The 18,251-nt window shown below is 41.1% G+C and overlaps 1 protein-coding gene across 1 annotated transcript in view; it reads right to left on the reverse strand.

The window, feature by feature from the left end:
- Positions 1–18,251, reverse strand: part of NELL1 (neural EGFL like 1) — a 295,005-nt gene that overhangs the window by 260,069 nt on the left and 16,685 nt on the right. Inside the window, exon 3 of the mRNA XM_050711117.1 lies at positions 10,169–10,319. Within this exon, the coding sequence (XP_050567074.1) occupies positions 10,169–10,319 (151 nt within the window). The remainder of the gene's footprint in view (positions 1–10,168; positions 10,320–18,251) is intronic.

Consider the following 18,251-nt stretch of genomic DNA (forward strand, 5'->3'; position numbering starts at 1 on the left):
ATCTACCTGTGTGTTTGACAGCTCATTTCACTTCCAGATGAGGAAATAAGGCTTCAGGTTCCTAAAAGTACGCCGTAAGTTGGAAACAGATGATGTGGATGCCATGACCCCAGAAAACGTAAAAGTCAGCATCGATGTTAAGTAAAAACATGTAAGAAACCTGAAGCTGAAAGCCCCAAGTCTTTTTATGAGTTGTTTTAATCCATCATCTGCATTAAAGAAACATATTCATGCATTCATCATATTTACCAGAGCAGGGAGTTTTACCTGTGACAAAAGAACACGACATTTCATTCAAAGATGTTACTGATCTCAGGGTGTCAAAGTGGCCAAAGGAGGGAGGGCTCACAGATTCCAAACAAGACAGAACCCTGAGTACAGCTCCAGGATACATGTTCTTGTGAACACCTTTAGAGTGCGTACAGCACTTTTTGTTCTGATGCCTATGACGCTAGCACCTATCATGAGACACTAAAACATTGCACAATGAAGACAGAGCACCATCTGGTAAGCACAATCCTGATTAAGTGCTTCAATAAGAGCTCTAAGAACTAAGGCGTGACTACTTTTTGCATTTCATTCAGGAAATCTTCCCTTTTATCACTTCCAAACATAAATAAAGCAGAGTTTTCGTTCTGACTTTACAACTTCTGTCATCCCTGATCAAGTGCCAAATGAAGCCCCACAGCCTCTTTCAAGGAGCAGCACCAGCACTTGCAGCAGATGCTCTTAGAGCTACTGAACAGATGTCCCAGGGCAAGGCAGCAGGCACAGATGGCATCCCTGCGATTATGTACAAACTTGGGGTTATCATCTAGTCAAAACACTTGTGCATCTGCTTAATGGGATAAGGTCACAAAAATCACAGGAGTTCAAGGATGGAGTCACCGTTCACCTGGCACGTGCTGCAGCAACACTGCAACATCAGCTCTCTCAACTGCTGGAAAAGTCACCGCCATAACAAGAATCAGGCTTGTTCAATGATGTTATTGAACACAAGATTCTGGCAAGTTCTGTCAGTCTGATCAAGGCACTCGTTTTCCCCTTTTTTCTTTTTTAAATAGCAAAACAAATTCAAGGAAAGTCCTAGGTCCAGCCCATTTGACGTCAACAACTAGAAATTAAATTCAGGAAGCTTCTACACACATGTGCCTCTTTGCACGTGTTTGTGCATGCAGCCTCCTCATTTAATAGCATTATGCCAAGCAGAATATCAGAACATTTAATGATGTTTAGTAATCAAAATGGCTTCAGGCAAGACTGTGTTTTAACATCTTTTCAGAACCACTTCTGGATGTATTCAGAAACAACAGCCAACAATCTCTACCCATTACCACGCTGACTGCATGATTTTCCATCTACAGAAGTTCTGTGATGAATCACAGATCATTGGCTTTTGGCTTTTTAGTGTTCCTGACCACTGAGTCTGCGTGCACAGTGATACGCACACACACTGTTATTTTGGTTGGGCAGCCAAGTGTCTCAGCTTGGACAACAGCAGAAAATAAATTGAGATCTTGTTCTAACGCTCCCCTGGTGGAAAGCAAGTCAGGCTGACAGCAGGCACTCGCAATGCTATGCTAAATTCTGCAGGTAAACCGGCAGGCCTGTTCCCAAGACTATCACCACTGTCAATGAAGCCATACTGAGCAGGAGCAGTGCCTCGGAAACAAGACAGGCATCTGACTTCAAACAGAAGTAAACACTCACCTTGCAGTTGTCACCACAGTTCCATAAGGATGCAAAAACTAGAGCAAGCTACAGCTGTCAAGGCAAATATCTCTGTTGCTTCCACAGGCACTGTTTTTGTATCCCTAGTTACTAAAAAGTGACAGGATCAAGATCCCAAGCTCTGAAGCACTGTCAACCACTAGATTTTCAAGAAATGCTCTTACACGCTCAAGTGTATAGATCTAGTCCTCTGCTACATATGCATACTCACAAACCACACAGCTACCTTCTGCAGCTGGTTTTAAATTTGGACAGACTGAGAGGCTGCATAGCAAAACCATGCATAGCAAATCTTCACTTACGTGGCATTAAAGACTTAGTACAATGGCAGAGATTATGTACTGATATCAAAGCCTCTGCTCAAAATCAGACTGCCATCAGGTAGCACAAAAGGTATGCTGAATAGAAGAGGGATCATCTGTAACAGTGAAGGTATCTTGCTGAAAAAACAGATTAACTTTCTACAAAAGAAAATGCAAAATCCCACGTTTCACAAAGACTCTGATCACCTACAACTCCAAAGTATTACTCCTATACCAGCAAATCCAATACAAGCCAAAAGTTAAAATGTTAATTTCTTTCAAATCTCCAAAAACACTGAAGTTCAACTTCACTGTGCTGTTGTCTACCTAAACACAATTCTTTCAAACATTTGTATCCTTTTATTTCAAATACAAGGAACAAAACCCAGTCCATTAAACATCTTTCTTTTTCCATTCTGATTACTCCGAGGACAATGGGGATCGCATTACATCAGCCTACCTTGAAACACTTACCAATAACCACCCGCAAGCGACATGTGCTGTAATAAACATTTTGTCTTTTGTTCTACAAATCTACACGGCAGCTGGGCACGCAAGCTGCAAGATATGTTGAACATTGTAAGTGTTCTAATACATGTGTGTGTACCTGCAACTAAGCATAAGTCAGACAAATACAAATTTACTTTCTTCTTTGATCAGATAAAGAAAAAAGTGACCCCAACATCTGCTTGCCAGCTAAAATGCAGCTCAAGGTACAAAGCAGCTACTCATTTCTGTGGCATGTGTTGTAAGGACTGCACTTATGCATTTTTGTTTCCATTTCTCGTGCCTAAACATCTGTCTTCGCTGTGGGTGCTACCTGCCTACTGTCTGAAAGACATGGTCCCTCCCCTGTTCATAGCAAAACTAGTAGGTAGTAACACACTGCACCTGATAATAGTGCAGCATCTCAGCAGGCTTCAGAACTAGCACAGTCAGTAGGGCTGAAGAGAGCCCATTACTTGAAGTATGGTAAAATCCTAACTCCTTAGGCTGCTACAACCAAAATAAATAAATAAATAAATAAAGTCCTCATGCACATATAAACAAAAACAATAATCAAGACATCTCTGCTAAATTAAGTTCCTGCAAGAAGTGACCATGCAGCCAAATAATGGGAGAAATTTTGATTTCGTCCCCTCACAAAAAGCAGGTGTTGATCTTGCAGCAAAGGTTGCAGCCTAGTGTAACCACCCCGCAAGGAATGGCCTCACTCTCTTGCATGCTTATTCCAACCTTATACTTTGCACCAGATTTAGCCACTCGGTTGCACTAAGGCAGGTCAACCCGAGGAGCTAATCCGATAGCAAAGAAACCCTACAAGAACAACAACAAAGAATTACTTCTTCACGTATCACTGCTCCAGAACCAGGTCACTTCGCACTCTCACAATCACTGTGTCTGTAGCAAGGAATGCAATCCACAGTTGCACTCTGTGGGTTACTCAAGTGGTCCTTGAAGGGCTCATCACCTAAAATGCCTGGACTGAGGGTTATTTTCCCCAGTGCTCCAGTGGACCATCTGCAGTCCACAAAGTATTTGTATCTAAGGACTTTCTAAATAGGAACTGCCAATTTTTCTGAGGCTAACCACAGGACTCCAAGGCAGCATTAGCTGAAGGGTCACTGTGGGTATGCAGAAGCCTGGAGGTGCCAGCGTGACCAGAAAGCCCCCAGCAGAGCTGTAAGCAAAGCAGAGCGCAACCCTGCTCAGTCCCTCCCCACCGCCCACCGCTGCGGCAAGAACTCAGCTCAGGGGATCCCCAGACCCACAATCCTTAAATACCAGATTTTAATGAAACAAAAGAGAATAGCATAGCCTTTTAAACTAATGAAATCTGCCACCTGAGAGTCAAACTAAAATATTTGAAAACAAATTATCCTGTCCTAATTGGTATGTGCTTACAAGGCAGGTTCTTCCCTCTGATCTTGCTCTGAAATTCAGCAGCTTTCCAGTGATTTCTTGCGTTATGGCAAGTGTCATACGTTTCTGCTAGATTCCCAGCGAAAACCTTTCCCACTCCACTCCCTTAAGGCCCAGCAACACGGCTGCTCCCAGCTCTGCTCAGGGCACCCCCAGCCTCTGCTGCCCCACCAGCTTCCCTCCTACTCTCCCCAGTGCCACCAAGGCGCTGGCAGCTTGCCACAACTGGGAGTCCTTCAGGCAGGCACTGTGACCCTCTCCTGTCCACAGCACAGTGCCTGCCTAGCATCCAACCAAGAAAGTGACCCTCCGTGAACAATGTCCTGTGAACATCTAAGCCTCCTGTTAACTAGGAAAGTTACATTCTCAGCGAGCAGCCAAAATTCAGAGGACGCGGTTTGCAGAAAGTTGCCTTCAGCCTAAATTAGAAACATTTCAGTGCCTTGCCTCTATCAGAGGATCATAAAACAAGCAAACAAAATAACTCGGCATGTTGGAGAAGACTCCAAGGGGACCCACACATCCTGCTCGTGGCTAACCACAACATTTCTGCACTGTCCAAATCCAGTTTTAAAGAGTTTCCAACTATCAGCCATTCTGCCTCAATTGCTAACAAGGTCCAAACAATGTGCTTCAACAGCTGGTTATCAGCAGCATGTTAATGCTTCCAAGAGACAACAATTGCCATCCTATGGTACATAAAACACCTGCTCTCAGCAGGGAGCCACAAGACAGAATGTAGCTTCTCAAGCAGTAACTCCTTCACAACACTTAAATCAGTGGAACACGTATATAATATAACTTTTCTGCTTCACTTCTCTCTTTTGCATACTTGAACCCAGAGGACAGTAGCAGGAGGGCACAATTCTCTTTCCGCTTGCATCTCTAAAATGCTTTTGGGAAAAAAAAATATCTGGAAGAAAACAAACTCACCTGCTTGTGTCTCTCTGGGAGGCACGAGGGAAAGTGTGTAGGTGCCTCTCATATTTCACATTACCTAGTTCAGAGGGACAGAAGTAAAGCTGGATCTTTGCATTCTCTAATCAGCTTGCCAATTTAGCAATTCTACAAATCAATATTGATGAAGATGTGACCTTTACCCTAAAAGATAAAGTAAAATGGAAGCATTTTCAGAGTTTTTCCTTCCCTTTGTTTTGAATACTGGGCATCTCAGAATCCACTATGCTAATACACATCTTGCAGAGATTCGTCTAAAACGTAGCATGGAGTACATCCAGTCTTTCAGGCTTACAACTGGGGTCAGAAGTCACTTGCACAGGTTTCTTTCTATTAATTAGGTTTCAGTGTTTAACTAGATTGTTTCCCATTTATGTTTTAAATCTAACATCATGGAAGGCCCAGGAGCCTTCCATTTGTTATTTTTGAATGTAGAGCTTTCTATCTACTCCTCTACAGTCTGAGAAGCTGTTTACAGTGTAACTGGGGGGAAATATTAATTTATTAGTAAGTCTCACCCCTGTCTCCCCTCCCCACCCAAAACTGACTTGCTAGAAATAAAAATATTTCACTCCCAGCCTAACACATTTATCAGCATCCCTCAGAATATTTATACCAATACATCTGGCTGTTACATACCGAAGGGCCAAATTCTCCACTCAGTAAATCCATTTCACTATAGCAGTACAATTAGCTTGCAACTTTCCAAATATCTGCCATGACAAAGTTTCTGAAGGTCAGTTCCTAAGCATAGGTTCATGTTAAAAAATTAAAAGAATAAAAACAAAAAAATAATAAAAAGTTTTTAGTGCTCCCTGTCAGACAATCATAGAAACATCCATTTTCATAACTCGCTCTCTAGTTCTGTCATGAGGGGGGGGAACCTCTCAATTCTGAAAACCCTACAGAAATAATAACACCACACGTGGACAGAAAGTTAGTACTGATAAACATAAAGCAAAGAGAGAAGAGAGACCCAGGACACACACACACAAACCAGTACAACAAAGTTGTTTTTTTTTCTTCCAGCTTCTTTAGTTGACTGACAAAAGCAACAATAGGTTCTGTGGGAAGGCAAGGGAGGGAAAGAAACTAAGTTCCACTCAAGACTCAGGGACTTCGAAAAATGTGTATAACAAGACCTTGAGGAGAAGGTCAATAAGAGTTTTATTTTATTTCTCATGAGTATCTCCTGGGCGATGGCTCCTTACTCGCTTACTAGTTTATTTTCACTCACTGTGCAAAACAATGTCCAACTTCTCTGCTTTCCACAAAAATAAAACCAATGGTTATGAAGAACATCTTTCTTTGGAGGGCAGCTTGTTACAGAGCAAGCAAATACCTGACAGGTTACTTTCAAAAACTCAAAAGGGAATTTTGTCTGATGAAAGGTTAGAAAATCTGATTCAGAGTTATTACCTCCCACATCACAACCAGGTAACAGCTTGGCTGCCAGCTGCCACCTCATAGGTAACCTTCAGTCAAGACTGTTTCCTCTTGCTTCCTTTCAGGCAAGTACCAGAACCACAGAGGATGTGTATTTGTTCTACCCATGTGATTTGAGAAGGTTCAGATCTGTACAATAGCGCAAAAAAAAAAATAAATAAAAAAATAAAGTGTTCTGGACTCAAACCTTCCTGATACCTTAAGGCCAAAGAGGCCTAGGACATGAATAATAGTTTCTCTAACACAGAACAAAACCCATTAAAATATCATTATTGAAAACTTAGGCAGTAAATCATTTGAAAATGTCATAAGCTAGTCAGTGGGATGGCCAGTAACACAGACCCATGCTCACTGTTTTCATTGGGTGCCTTACCCATTCTTTCCAAGCACCAAAACTCTTCATTTTGTACATTCTTGGTGTCTGCTAAGTAAACAAATGCTTTATTTGCCCACTCAGTCATCCAATATTAAATGAAAAGTTTATAGCTTTTTTTTTTTTTTAATTATTTTATTACTAGTATTTGTGGCCAAAATTTTCACAGCAGCAAGAAAAAAATATTACAGCAGCCAATTCTTTTTTAATTGTGCCCCCGAGAGGTCAGGAAATCATAGTCAGCTCCTTTGGTGACAGCCAGAAGGACACGAGCCTGGGTAACTGGCCATCCCTGACAGATCTCTCCAGACACCCATCTCAGACAGCAGTAGGATGGAGCTATGACTACACCTCCAGTCCAGGGAGTAAACAGCACAGAGGCAATGCTGACTCCCATTTAATTTATGTTATGGGGCTTTGGACCATGCAAGACCAAAGCATGTAAGGAGCAAACATACAACTTTGGGTGAAACTATACTAAATCACTGTTCAAATAAGGACTCTTTATGGATGGGTTTTCAAGTATCTCAATGGCCTTTTCCAAGCTTCTTGGTGGTTGAAGGAATCAAAAGCTGTGATCAAAACATCTCACCGAGATCTTCAAGAAAGAAAAAGCTAGCATAGTTATCCAACAAAGATAATAGTTTCTGCATCCCCAAGTAACATGTTTCTACATCTTGTATTACATTTTGTCCTCTGAAATTTAGAAAAAAAATATAATCTGCAGATTTTCCCTTTGTATTCCAGATAACTAGTACAGTCTGCACATACTAACAGACTGTTCAATTAGACTTAATCTGTGTTAATTAAGCTTTCCATTTCCCAAGCTGTATATTAATACATTTGGATCATGAAAACAAAATCTTTATCATCAAGCTGATTCAACAAGATAAAATATTAACAAAGACGCATTTATCATCTATGCAATATAAATCCTGTCCAAAGGATCATATAAATTAACAACTAATCTCTAAATGTTGAGAGATACCCACTTAGTATAACAAAACAGCTTATCTGAATGACTGACTTCAAGGAAAGGTGTTTTCATCTTATTTTAATACCTTTTACATTCAATTTCTGTTTGTTATTTGTCAAGATTTAAGATCCATTTACCTACGTATTTCTAAAACACCGTAGATATCTTGGTTTCAAAGTTCCATGCTATTTATGAAGAACAAACTCCTGCTAATATGCACTACAGAAAGGCAAAAAGTTCTCTCTTGTACCTTATGGTGATTATCTCCACTCTGAACATCATGTAAAACAGCCTTCTGAACTAATTACGCTGGCATATGTAACTTAGATTTTATATATATTTATATATAAAATAGGTTTTAGTCCATGAAATATTTATGCCAACTACTAAACCTGTGTGCAAAAAAAAAAAAAAGGTCTTGCATAAGATATGAACTCCTGTACCAACAACTAACACAGCTGCTGCTTTTATTCAGGTCTTGTTGACCTCCTGCATGTCCTGTAGTCTCAAACTCTTAATTGTGCAATTTGGGGTATACTAATAAGTTGAAAATCCCTATGCCATAACTACAATATTTCCTATTTTGTACATCAGAGGAAAGTTATCGCATTTTCCATGGTCAAAAACTATACTGGCTAGATAATAAGATACCCTTATACTTGTTACATTTCAGTGTGATTAAGACCTGTGAAAACAATCTTTTTTTTTTTTTAAACTAATCTCTTTGTACTGTCTATTTTCACAGACACATAGAAGGATGAAAAAAGCTTAAAAAAGAACATGAACAGATTATCAAAATAATTATCAAAATCGGTAATTTTGATTGAGCAACAGTAATTTAAATAGAGCAACAATTTTTAAAAATGTTTACCAGTGCGTCAGTGGCCTGGGCATATTTCAGCACACATGTGAGGCTGAAGTCTAGGGTGACCTGAGCAGCTGGTGCACCCAAAAATATAAAAACAACAACAAGCTGAACGTTCTGCCATTACACTGATTATAATGTAACCAGGGTACTTTTCAGCGGTGCCCCCAATCTTTGTTCTCCACTCTTCTTTTCCAGCCTTAAAAAGCTTTTTCCCCCATTTTCTTCCACTTTATTAATTTCTGTCATTTCAGACCCACGCGTCTGGAAGCACTATCCTTATCAAGGTTCAAGTAGCAACTTAAGACACTGGGGAAAGAAACAATGAGTCTGTTTTAAGTGATACACAGTAAGCCTGGAAAAGACGGATAATTGCAGTAATCCATCTGACTTTCAGAATGTAGGAGCAGTCATTAGCAATGCTGGCCATGTCTGTTCTGGCGATTACACAGAACTACACAGACTTAAAACTACTTTGGCTCCTGCATACAAGTACAAAGATTTAAGTGAGACTAGCATTCAATCCTTCAACTATACATAGTTTTAAATGGATGTCTATTAATATGAAATACTAGAGATAACCTCAGGGCCAAGGACATCAGCAGTGCATTTTATTCAATCAAGATTACTCCTGCACAATGCATCTCTCTACCAGCCGCTGTCTCTGACCGCCAACAGAGAGAAGTTAAGCAGCTAAACTCAGTAGAGGCCATATTTAAAAACTATGTGCCTTCCATTGTATAATATTGCCTGTCTAGAATGACCTTGGATTGACAAGTACATGTATGTGTCCCCAAACGTGACACTGTATCAATGGCTATCCTCAGTGTACTCTTTCTTAAATGAAAAATGGAAAAAAAAAAAATCCGTTAATATGGCAAACTGATCTTTCCAAAGTTAGAAGTTCAAGATAGCAGGAGACTATTTGACACAACACGCAGTTTGAAACATCAAAACATCAGAGAAATCATTATGACCTATAATAGAAGGTATAATTTTGGTGTGGTTTTTGTTGTTGTTGTTTTTAAACAAACTGATGTCTGCCACTATAACAGCTAATGAAAATGACCTCTTCTTTTTCTCCAACACTGACAATAAAAATAAAAAAAAAAAGAATATATTGTATTCATGCCAGGAAGCAAACATACACATCGCCATATGGAAGCACAGGTTTGAAATATAGCATAAGAGCTGAATTTCAAAAAAAGCAAACATATTTTAAAACATTTTTAAAAACACAGAAAAACATGAGAATGCAAGTTTAACTTTTATGAAAAAGCAAACTCCAGAGTGCACATGATAAATAGGAGAAATTGCATTACGAGGTTTGCAATTTCCAAAATGTATGTTGTCTATGCAACGTGGTTTTGATCTTGTTTCTTAATTTATTTTACAGACCAGAATACATAAATAATGCATTCCTCCTGTTAAAAAAAAAAATAATAAGAAAAACTAGCAAGTCACAAATTACGTCAAGAGGCTTTAACTTACATGTCAGATTATAAACCTACCATTTCAACACAGCCACCAACGGAGTACTGAGCATTCAGTACCGTTTAGACTGCAACTACTAGATAGAAATAATTTCCTCTTACCTGTGCTCTAACTCACGGATGGACAGTATAACTCCAGAAGTCGATGCCTTCTGTTGCAGGGTGGCCAGAAACGTGAACTCACTTTTATTCCGAAAGAGCTGAATTAACTTCTCACTCACATGGGGCGCTGCATGGATTTCTCTTTCTATATCTAAGAATTTTATTCAAAAAAAATAAATAAATAAAAGGGGAGGAGAGTGGCAACAACAGTCCAGTAGAAGTGCTAAGTCAGAAAGATTCAGATTACATTTTTCATTTTGCCATCGAGATTTTTCATTTTTGAGAGTCACCTACCACACATGACCATTGCAGTTGTTTAGTGCAAAAACCACAATGTTGCCTCCGTCAGCATTCCCACTTGTCACTTTGACAAGTTCACAACTGGTCAGCTACTGATTTTCTGACAATTTTTAATGGGATGCTGAACCATTTGTGTCTGCTGTGAGCAGATTAAGTTGTTGTAAAGAAGGTGTGCTGCAGTCAAATAAATGGGCTCCTAAACTCTGAGAAATCTCAGGCACTGCCTCTCCCAACACAATTCACCAAGCTCCAGTTTCAGTTTTTACCACCAAATCTGTTACCATCTTTCCATCGTACATCAGAGGAAACTTGTCCTTGCACTGTGTAAGGCAGAGATGTATTATTGCTAATAATGCTATATGTCTGAGCTTCTGCCCAAGAAATAAATACAAGACACGCTTGCAATCTGCTACCGTTTCAGGGATTTCTCAGTTTAAACAAGCAAAGCGTGACAGCTCATGCAATATTTATTCAACTACAGTCTGACCAGGCAGATCCAGAAATATTTCAGCCTCACTAACCCTTCTGATGTCCAAGCAGCAGCATGCCTTCTCATATTTGATCTTCTAAGATTCAAATGCACTGTCTCCCAACACATTCATTTTTATTTCATCCTTTTATTTGTAATGTACCATCACCACCACTGATGATTAATGACAAAAAGGAGAAATCACAGCATTTCAACCTTCCCACCCCTTGCCTTGTTTTGCATGCTGGGCCTTTGTCACACGTTTGCAAGACCTGTGCCACTCGCAGTTTCTGGATGTCACAATCAATTAGAAGCCCAGTGCGCTTCCTTCAGAAAGGTTTACTTTGAAGCCAGAAATGCCAACACACATTCTCAGCTGGTAGAAAACCATATAACTCTACTGAATCCTGAGAATCTGGCCCAGCATGAATGCCATAACACACAAAGGAGTGACGAGATTTACAATTCAGAATTCCACTGCAGGGGAGGAAAAAAAAAAAAGTATCATTAAATGAGGCTTTGCAGACTGAAAGAGAAGAGACTGGCTTGAAAACTGCCTGAAACTCAGAAATACAGACTACTGGGGGAATGCCATGGACTGAAACCAAACTCCAAGGAAAAAGTATTCAAGCATGTTTTGTAATTGGGTGTCTCCATTTCTTCCGCACAGCTTACAGCCCTTCAAATGAGCCTACACACTCAGAATGCATAACGCACTTGTGCTTTGAGAAGCTCACCTCTGAAAAGTACTGCAAATTAGACATCAAAAATCACCAGTCATCATTTAAAAATCTTTGCCAGAGGCTCAAATTCACCTGATAAATAAATATAAGGTCCACTTTACAGCATCAAGCTATTCGTCTCTCCAATGCCACTTGTATCATAAGAGGACAAAGCTTCAGAGAACAGAAATAGTTTCCACAGCCAACATAAAGGGGAACAGAAGGAAAAAGTATCCAACACAGAAGAGTAGATTTTGCATTCACCTACAAGATTTCATTAACTGTATTGTTATCCTCACCTATCCTTACCTAGCAGATCTTATTAGTGGTCATAAATACTCCCTAGTCCTCTTTGGAACAGCTGACAGGATACACAGAACTGTGTCTCATAAATCAGGAAGTTCTCCCCTATTACACCGAACGGGTAAGCGTACTCTCTACCCCACTAACTTAACTCACTTTTGGCTGTAAATGACTCCAATTTAAAACACACAGACAGTCGGCTATCTACACAGACAGACAACCAAGTACCAAGATGCAACTGAGACTCAGAGACAGAATTTCCAAATACTGAGAGCTGAGGAGAGTTATTCTTGTTTTGAATGTTAAGAACCTTTATATCTTACAACATCTTGTGTTTTTTTTCCTTTTTTTATTTTCTTTAAGTGTTACAATCATAAGAAATAAAAAATTGCTTATTTGAAGTTCTCAAAAAAATTTTCACATGAAAACATAGGCAGTGCTGTCAGTGAAACATACATGTAAAAAAATCAGTCAAGCCTTGGAAAAAATCCAGCATTTTCTCATCACAGAGGGACCAAGTTATAAAGCCACATCCCCTCATCTATCCACCCAACCTTCTACAAAAAACCTAGGGCTCCTTAGTCAGAATCACCACTGAATAACCAAAGCACTGACTACTCCAGTTAGAAACATACTTTGAAATACCATGTTATATTCTAGACCAGTTCACAGTCCTGAACACAGCATAAATACACCTTCCATTAGCTCTCTGTTGGTTAAAATCAGTATATGCCATAGATCTGCAATCATCAAGTTCCAGAATCTTGGGTTCAAACCACTAAACAGCAAACATTACTTAGGTCCTGATTTGCAACACTATTCTAATATAATCCATAAGAAGGTGGTTATTTAACTGGGCTTTTTAAAATTAACATGTTTCTAAATCCAGTGCTACTCATTTGGAGTAGCTCTACTCATTGCCAGGCTAAGGAGGTCCCAGTGCACAGGAACATCCCCTCGCTGGACAGCCAAAAAACCACACTCGCAGGGATAGAAACCCCAGCAGAGATTACTTCAACATAAGGAAACCTCAGTAACTGCAACAAGGGGGGGTTCCCCAGCAGTTCTGCAGTGATGTGGCAGATGCAACGCAATAGCTGGCGCTTGGATTTGTGAGCAGAGGAGCCCAGGGAGGTTTGCGAGGATGTAGAAATCTGCTTCCATGGGGCTTTATGGAGGTGACGGGCTGCTGGAGTGCCAAGCGCACTCTTCGCAGTCTGGAGCCGCATGAGGCTTCATCGAAGACAGGGCCCAGGTGGCTCCACATCGGCCCCAGTCCCCTGCCCCATGGGACAGCGCCCTGGCACCTCTCCGGCAGTACTGCACCACCTCCTGGTATGTCACTGGGCTGTGTTCTGCTTGATTTCTGCAGAAAGTACCACACTCATGAATTGGAAGTTATGATCCACTTGGAGCAAGAGCTTTCTATTTGCAAGTTGATTTTCATGCTTTAAAAAAGAAAACAACAACACTACCACCCTGAGAAAGGATACACCTCCTCACTGCAGGTGCCTGAGGGGGAAAATACATTTTATACTGTCTATAAAAATAACTGTCTGCTTGTAATGAAATGCCGTATTTCCTACATAATATAGAACAATATAGGTTTATACAGTAATCTTCGGTGAAACACCACTTCATGCTTGAATGATAATACAATCTCAGCAATAAATAATATAAATAAATAAAAGTAGATACGACTTTCATATGCCCTTCTATGTGATTATATTTCCTTAATCTGAAATACTGACTGTCTGGAGGGTTTTTTTTAAACATAGTAGAATGCTTCTAAAAGAAAACAAGCAAAAAAAAAAACAGGCTTACACAGTTATTTTAAAGTTCAACAGATAGAAATCATCCAGAGCATCAAGTAAACTTTCTACCTTCAGCAAAACAGAGAAGCAGAAGACACCCCTATGACAAAGAGAGCGCATATCCACTGTTTGATTTCATACCTCCTCCCTGCCATGTAAACCACAGGTCCAGGGAAGAAGCACCAAACACAAAGCATGCACAGTGTGCCAGGAGAGCCAACCCAGCTATGCCCAGCACCTCCCTGCGGGTGCCATCCCCAGGGACACAGCCGTGCCTCCCCGGCTGCCCGGTGCCCCACAAGCTGGCTCAGCCCCAGCCTAGCCCTACTCAGGCCAGAAGGAGCCAGGACAGGATCCGGCACCAGGACTGTGGCTGGGATCAGCGGAGGCAGCTGCCAGCCCCTGCTGCATGGCAGCAAGCTCCCACGCTCAGCCACCTGCCTGAATCAGACATGGGTTACTCTAGTTCCCATTATTTCACTACTCGGGATTGAGATCAGCTCTTGCAAGCTGATTTTTGCCCTCAGTTTGCATCTTTCTGTGGGTTTCCACTGTTCTACATATCAGTAGCTCAGGGAACTAAGAATTAAATCCTCAGACTTCTGTCACTTGTAGCTTCGATTGAGTTAGAGGGCCCAAGTAAGAGAGAGGGAGATGCTGGCTCCAGCTCCACTGGAAACAGGGCAAGAAAACAAACACCCCAAAGAAGCTGACAAAAGCAGTCAGAGAAAGAAAAAAAAAATGATGCAAAGAAAGTAGGCAAAGTTCTTGCCAAGCTTACTTGGATGTCACTCAATAATCCATGGTATGAAGGGGAAAGGAATTATGTGACCATTTGGGCTAGAGTTTTAAGCAAAGAAAAATATACATCTGTTCTTGCAAGCTGAATCCCAATCCAGCCGAGAAATCATTATTCTTTATTAAAGGTTTCCTTTAGAGGAAAATACTGAAATTCAGTTCTAAACCAGATCATATTTTCTGAAACATCTATTGTTTCAGCATTAACTAGCCTGCTTGAATACTTTTTCCTTTTACTTCCTTACTTTGGTAGGGAACGCAAAACACAGTGCTTTATTGCTAACTTCAATCATTTCAAAGCTAGGTGTTTAAATACACTTTCAGAATAGCCTTTGCACAGTCACACCAGCCAAGCAAGTAGAAATTAACCCTACAACAGAGAATCCAGATCTCAGTGACAGCCATTAGAGAACTGAATATTGCAGCATATTGGATTTTACCTTGCTATTGGCAAGATCCAATAAGACTTAAATCTCCCCATAAAGGGGGGAAAAAAAAAAAAAACCCACAGTGCTCAATTTTTAAGACACCAGCTTTCCAAAAATGGAACAGAGTAGAAATGGGATCCAAAACAAGCGTAGGCCATTTCCAGAAGTTGCCCAGGATAGAAACACAAGACAGGTTTTGTGACCCTTTCTCAATGAAGGCAGGAGCTTCATCAAAGCTTCCATGTCCAAGCAGGATCCAGTGCACAGACTCCTTTCTGCACATCGGTCCACACAATTCTTCTTTCTAACAAATGGTCAAAAACAAAAACAAAACAAACAAACCACCCCCACACACTACTAGTGACAGAGCTCCTGATGCCCATTGCTTCCTGCTCCTCTAAAACCTTTCCTCGGCCCAGACAGGCCACAAACTGATCCAGAAGTCTACTGAAGGATGCTAACAGCAGCCACGGGGATCCTCCTCAGGAAGAAGTCATTTCACTGCCAAGCAGGAAGACCCTTCAGGTAGTTGTCCTTCCCTGCCTAGCAAGGGCAAAATGCAGTTCTCACTAGACAACAGCTTTTTTTTTTTTTTTTTTTGAAGCTGCAGGAGGAAGATTCACACCATTTCTCCTCACATGCCAACAGAAGGCAAGACTTGGCAATATACTCCTGTCACGGGAACAGGCAGAGAGGCACGAATCCCTCAGAGCACCTCAGAAGCTCGATTCGGCTGTCACCGTTAGGGCCCGAGACAGCCCCACGGTGCCGCAGAGCCCCTGGCCACGCAGCAGCGTGCTTGGCTGTCACCTGAGCGCAGAGCCGGCAGCATGCCTGCTGATCGCCCGCACTGCTTCCAAGGCAGGGGAGGAAAACAAACGCACGCTTGTGTGCAGGTGCTGAGCAGGCATCATGCTGCTCCCCAGGGACCCCTGCCAGTAACCCAGGGAGGGGTCAAAAATCCCCTCCCTGCTCTTCAAAACTATGCTACCAGAGAGGCTCAAAGAAGGCAGGATGTTTTCTCACCAGTACCTCTTCGCTTCTAGGTGTTCCCACCAGCACGAAAAGTCATTCTAAATGCTCTACTTGCTTCTGCCTTGCTAGCTCCACTCAGAGTCAGTAATAAACACTAAGAAATTATGTTCAACAGCACAGCTTTCTAAATTATGATTATTCATTATAAATCACTTTTTACATGTTGCTTCAAACACTGTTTCTCAAGAATAAGATCCATCTGCAGTGAAATGCTTGGTGATTTTAAAATGCAAACCTCCTACAGAGATGATGTCTCATTTTAATTATTGTTTCGGTTTAATGGGTTTTCGTTAAATTAGAGGATGGAGCAATTACCAGGGTGAATAGCTAATGTTACAAAGGTAAATTCCCATGACTATACAGCAAAAGCAGTTCTGCTAAAGAAGGTGGGAAAACAATATAATTCAAAGTAAACTCTCCTTCTGCATGATGCAAAACTACACTAGCAGTAAGTGTTCATATATTGCTGTCATGGTGATGTACATTTGTAAACTACTTTATGACTAGGTCTCACCTAACAACATTCATCTAGCATTTGAAGTTATATAGATATTCCATTCTTTTTGCAAAGCTATTGCAAACCCAGTTCTAAAAGTCAGATTTTTGAGTGGCTACCAAAATCAGGGACTGCTTATCAATTCACCATTTCTTCCCCAGCAATAATTTAGTTGATTTAGGAGCTTAATGTCAGACTCTTCACTTCCTGAAAGCTGGCCCAACTTGAGCACTGGCTAGAATGACCACACTGCAGTTCATAAGGTAGTTGTCAGAAAGTCTAAGTCTCTTGTTTGTTTTATCAGCATTTCTAACTGAACCAAGGAAACTGAGCATTCCGCAGCAAGCACAGCACCAGATACTGCACAAGACTTGGAAATGAATACGTGCCATGAGAGAAGGCAGCCACCTGCTTCCTCAAGTCCCAGCCAAAACAAGGTCCTCTAGGGGACAGAGAAAGCAAGGCAGCAGAGAGCGGTAGCAAAGCCTGCGCTGCAGGGGCTGCCCTCTTCTGCTGCCTATGGGCTTCCTATCTCCCGGGCCCTTGTCTTTCCACCCAGACAGACCAAACAACCAAGACAAGCCTTGGAGTTGTCTCTGTGGCAACAGACACATGAGCAGCAGGCCCGGGCACGTGCATCACACAGGAACTGACACCGACTTCAGACCACGTGGCTCGTACAGAGCAAAAGCAGACAACCTGAGTGAGCCAACTGGCTTTGCCCCAGGCTTCCTGACACGAACAGCCACAGTGCTCAACATGAGGAGCGCTACACATCACCTGTTGCTCGGGCAGCCCCTTTCCCTTGGTTCCTTTTAAGCAGCTACTAGGCTCAGGCTCACCTTCTCAAGTTGGCTCAGCTGTTTCCTCGAGGGACTCGTGCTGAAATCAAGACTATTTACAAGTGGATGATCCCTTAAATTAACTGCTTATTCTGGTGCTGGTAGAAATGCTCCAGAAGTTACGCTACTGCTAACAGCACATCATCTGCTCTTAAATCATGTGAGTTAATCAAATTACATGCCTTGTTAGTTAATTAGTGCAGGAGTCACTGATTATAACTTCTTTTCCACTGTTTATCTATATTAGCTAGCACGTCACATCACTGTGACTATGAAGGTAAAGGTTGCTATTTTCAAACTTTGAAAATAACCACAGTTAAAAAAAGTAAGGATTACAGTAGCAATCCAGTCATGAGGAGAAGTCTGAACAGAGCCAGTAGCAATGTCTGCAACGTTAGCATGAAGGAGCAGTAATTCCTAAGACTCATTACCGAAACGCTGGCCGTTTTGCAGAAGCGCTGTCCATTTCAGGGATTTATTTTAGAGTATGTTAAATGCTAATGCCACACAAGATAATGATCCACCTAAAAATACTGTTCCTGTTCTGATTTCGCGCAAAAGCAAACCCAAGCAATTTTTACTCCCCTTCCACAAAACACTTTCAGATAAGCTCAAAATCACAGTCCCAACAAATCGGAAATGATTTTTAAAAAATGCAAACATACTGAACTTGACAAACATATTCTTCAGCCATATTTAGAACAAGTTTACATCTAAGTGAAGACAGTACCAGAAGGTGAGGAGCATCTAGAACCAAAAATCAGACACAAGGTAAGTTTTACAAATAACTGCAGCTTGGACCACCTTACTCCCACTATAACCCTTAGCGCTTTATAATCTGGAAACAAATTTCAGCTTTGTCGATAGACTGTACAG

Source organism: Cygnus atratus, chromosome 5 (genome assembly GCF_013377495.2).
Source record: "Cygnus atratus isolate AKBS03 ecotype Queensland, Australia chromosome 5, CAtr_DNAZoo_HiC_assembly, whole genome shotgun sequence".
NCBI lineage: Eukaryota > Metazoa > Chordata > Aves > Anseriformes > Anatidae > Cygnus > Cygnus atratus.